General features: G+C 46.0%; 1 protein-coding gene across 1 annotated transcript; it reads right to left on the bottom strand.

Annotated features, from left to right (window-relative positions):
* Positions 1-452: 452 nt before the first annotated feature.
* LOC125545556 (nucleolin-like) lies at positions 453-3,675 on the bottom strand. The gene is made up of 10 exons (XM_048709555.1): positions 3,303-3,675; positions 2,669-2,730; positions 2,501-2,565; positions 2,325-2,379; positions 1,882-1,921; positions 1,669-1,775; positions 1,527-1,566; positions 1,289-1,437; positions 989-1,207; positions 453-897 (listed from the first exon to the last, which is right to left on the bottom strand). The coding sequence occupies exons 1-10, from the start codon at positions 3,472-3,474 to the stop codon at positions 748-750; spliced, it is 1,059 nt and encodes a 352-aa protein (XP_048565512.1). The 5' UTR covers positions 3,475-3,675; the 3' UTR covers positions 453-747.
* Positions 3,676-4,469: the final 794 nt, after the last annotated feature.

The following is a 4,469-nucleotide window of genomic DNA, read 5'->3' as shown; positions in this document are numbered from 1 at the left end:
TGGAGATGCTCAGTACTACAACTAGAAAAAGTTTTGCCATGGCACCTCAATTGTTCTGGTATGTTGCTATGAACAATTTTCATTTCGCTGCCATGGAAAAACAATTTTAACAATGGATTCATCCGCGTCCATGTGCTTGCTATTCACGACAACGAACCCAAATGATCTAAAACAAGACAGGAGCCTACCGTCCTAACCAGTACGGCCATACCAATGCTGTTATTACCAATGCTAGCTTCGCCAACTACCAGTATTGTTTGTACCACCATATGGTAACTATTTCGTTTTTGCTATGTAACCATATTCAATAAATAAAAAAGATCAACGATAAAATGTGATGACCATCCGACAACATCAAAGGTCGTTGAAGTAGCTGATTCCTCTAAATAGGAGGTGCTGAGAACAAAGAAATTATTGGAGCTATCGTTTTCCTCTAGCATTAATAGAATTCATTGGTATTAAGAAAAACCTCGATATAACTCAAACAACAACGTGTTTAAACACGGGCGCAGCGTGCCGCTGCGCCTTCTGCCTGCTAGTAAGATACAAGGGTACTCAAGATACAGCACTCATCAGCTGCAAGCAGCATTTCTAGACTACTGCTGTGACACGAGTGCTACCAACAGCTACAGGCTACAGCTACAAATTTACATTTATCATAATGCAGTTAAAACGCATAAGTTATTCTAGCATATATGCACACCATATTTGCCAAGCTATTAGAATTGATCGGTTCGCGGGTTGCAGCTAGTCCCTATTGTCATTCAGCAGGGAGTTGACATCCGGGGTCACCACGACATGCTGCCTCTCGATCTCCCCAAGCTGGCAGCAATGTTTCCTTCTAGTGTTCACCGCTACTGCGTGCTGCTGCATCCCGCATTCCGTGCCTGGGCTCACCTGCAACGGAAGAACCTAAACAGTAAACACCACACATACTGATATCGTGCTAGATCTTCAAGAGAACATATCACCGAAGGCATGAACTAACATCGAACACGGCATCTCCCAGCTTCATCTTGACCTTGCCGCTCTTGTACACCAGCATCTTGCCCATGTACCCCCCTGGCAGATCATTCAGGTTGTACCCTTCTTTCACCTCCTTGACAATGGCCCTTCCATTCCTATGAACTACAGTGGATGGTGTTCTGAGCAGAGGAAGAGATTTCGGCAACTGGAACAAGAACATCCTTGTCTTGTCTTCGTGTTCCTGTCGTCCCAAATTTGTGAACGAGTTATATAAGTGCCTGACAGTATCAAGGTAATTGGTGTAGGGTTCAGAGAAGCCTACGAGCAGATTGAGCTCTTTCGCTGGATGGATGGAAGATTCACATTCGGTTGAGCTTGGGAGAGACTCCGGTAACTCAACATCATTGTCATCTTCTCGAACAACATTATCATCATCTTCGTCCTCGTCATCTTCATCACCGTAGAACCTTTCTGTCAACAAATGAACATTCCCATGATTATTCCTAGTGGAATGTTTTGGCCAAACGTTTGGAACGAATGAACCGAAGTCTCAAATTCACCTGGATTGGCAGGGAAGGCCCTAGGGATTTGAAGTGCCTTCTTTTGCCAAGGCAAGTACACAGACCCAAGAACAAACTTAAGTCATGTGCCTCTCATGACAAGGGAACAGTATACTATTTTCTAACAGAGTAAGGTTGAAACCTGAGAATTTTTTGGTTGCTTGTGCTTTCCTGACTGCGCCGCTTGGAAGCTAACTCCAGCTGCAGAAGAAAGCGTCTTCGAGTCGGAATTCTGTGCCGATTGCTCATCTGCAAAGCGAATACAAATAGCATTACAGCAAGGCTTTGCCATGTTTAAGAAAGATTGCTGATTGAAAGCTCATTTATGTGTACTTCGCTGATTTGATTGACCAACCTTTTATAACTCGCAAAGTTTTTGCATCTCCTCGTCCCGTCTGATAAAAAGGAAAAAAAACCGAAACAGACAGTCAGCCCCAGACAGAAAGGAACAATTGTGTCCTGAGTAAACAACCACTATGTAGTAGTACTATCCAACCCCAATCCCAATACATAATATATGACTAAGGCTGGTCATAGTGGGGAATAACTTAGACTAGTGTCATGCATATGCCACTAGTCTAAGTTACTACCTTCATAATACAAAGTAACATAATAGTAGTATCATAGATGACTTCATTTATTAGCTCATAGATTCATCTTGTCTTGGAAAGCGCTATGTTACAGTAACATATTATGTTACCACCTCTCATTAATTATTTGCCACATAAGCAGAATTTTCTCAAAGTGTGCTATGTTACTAGCTAAGTTACTCCCACTATGACTAGCCTAATCACTCACCCTCAGTGTCTTCATTAACTCTTCATCAATTGGTTTTGTCTCTTCCAGTTGTGGCCTGAAAGAGCAGAGAATGTGCTTGGTAATGTAGTAGTAAACTGTAACATGCCAGGTGAACAAAATTTGAGAGATATTATTACTAGCAGTAGCAGCTCAAATCAAGGAGAAGAGAAGCGTACTTTTGTGCAGGTGGTTTCTTTGGCTTGCGCGACGGCACTTTCGGCTTGAACTTAAGCTTCTGTGGCTATTTAATAAATTTAACAACAAGAAAACACCTATCAGTAAAATACTAATCGTGTCCAACTCAGTATTAGCCATTAGAAAGAACAAAGAATCCTAGAACCCACCTTGGTAGGAGGACGACGACCTCTCTTGGAGGTACCTGCCGCGTCCATTTTCTGCTTTCCCCCTGTGATAAAAACATGTGGATTTGCTCAGTGTGACCATAAGTAACAACTTTTTGCAGAGAGCACCATTTGCTCTACTGACTGACCCTCAACTTCAGTGCTCTGCTGCCAGGGCTCTGTTCTCCCTACACTGTACCACACAGCTAGAATTCTGGCTACAGAAATGCAGACGAGCAAAGCCCCAGATTCACAGGTGCGGCCAAGGGTTACCAGAATCACAGGAACAAGCCGTTCCCCGGGCAGAGAACTGAGAAAATTGGAGGCAGGTCAGGCAGAGAGAATGGGGAAAAAAATCCTCAAGCGCTGACCTAGCAAACTGCTAATCAGAAGCAGGCAAGCAAAGCAAGAACCAGAAGAATTGACTGGTTGCGACGGCAAGCGCAAGACGCGGTGGCTCTACGGAGCACGGGGATATCATCTAGCTAGCTCCTCTTCTCTGCACCCCATGGATTCCTCCTATTCGGCCTACAGTGAGCTCGCAGGGCAGGTGGCCAAGAAATCGAGCAAGCGGAACTCGCAGCTCCCAGAGCACAATCCTCAAAATCCCTAGCTCGGAGGCGCGCAGCATACGTACCTACTGCCGGAAGGGACAGGAGGTCGAGCTCGAGCTCGAGCTCTTCCTCTCTGGAGAAACGGCCGTCGCCCCTCGCAGCCTCGCTCCCTCGAGCTGCAGCAGCCGTTCTTCTTCTCGATGCTGCTGCTGATGCTTGCTTTGAGACGTTCAGGAGGGAAAGCTGGTGAAACATTTTTACAGTAGGCAGCGCGGGCCCACGTGCCAGCGACCCGTGGACCGAGGAGCCGGTGCACCGAGCGAGGCGGGAGAAGGTTAGCGTGAGGATCGGGTGAGACGGCCGCTCCAGGAAAGACGACGGGCGACGGGCTGCAGAGACACACGGCTTCGCAGAGAGGACACGTGTGCACTCGAGACGTGAGCCGCGCCGGAGCAGGTGACGTGAGCGGCGCAGAGGATCCGATCCGGTCGCGCGCCTCTGCCGGACTTGTCGATGTGTGAAGTCCGCAGCGAAACGAAAGGAGACTGACGGTGTTTATCCTCCTGGCCGGCCGGCTGGGTGATTGGTTGGTTGGGCTGCCATGTGGGACCACATGGTCAGCGAGCGAGCCAGGCTGATCTGCCGGCCTGCCTAACAGCATCTCTAGCAGGCCCATAAGTCAGAATATCTTTTTTATGGGTCCGCTTTGCGGGGCCTGCTCGGCCATCGCCCTCGCCGACCCGTAAATCCGTAATTTGCATTACATTTCTGGCCATGAAAACACACTTCTTTGCTTCTTTATTTCTACAAGGGTATTGAATACATCATAGTTCATCAAATCTTTGCTAGAATAGTAAGATCAAAGAAAACAAGAATCACAATTAGGCATTTTAGAAGATATCCAACTTCCATAACTACTTCCACTAGCTGGACCAACATCTTCTTCATGCATTCATAGTTGATCTGCGGATTCTTGATCTTGCATTCTTCATTTTTCTTTTTTAATTCTAAAGAAGTAGACGTTGCTTTCCCTCTAGTTTCTTTTCTAATTGTGCATGCAGCCGCATCATTAGCCTCAATTCTAGCAACGAGTGCACAAACATCTATTAAGTTTCTTTCTATCAATAAGTCGATGTATTCTTCTTCCCGAAACCAAAATGAGCATCCATCTTCTTACACACATGACCATCTAGATAAGCTATCAAAATTGAACGGAATAGGTTGACAAAGCCGAATGAAAATAAGAGCAT

Source organism: Triticum urartu, chromosome 3 (assembly GCF_003073215.2).
Source record: "Triticum urartu cultivar G1812 chromosome 3, Tu2.1, whole genome shotgun sequence".
Lineage (NCBI taxonomy): Eukaryota > Viridiplantae > Streptophyta > Magnoliopsida > Poales > Poaceae > Triticum > Triticum urartu.
Note: the sequence above shows the minus strand (reverse complement) of the source record. Positions and strands in the feature narration are given on the sequence as shown.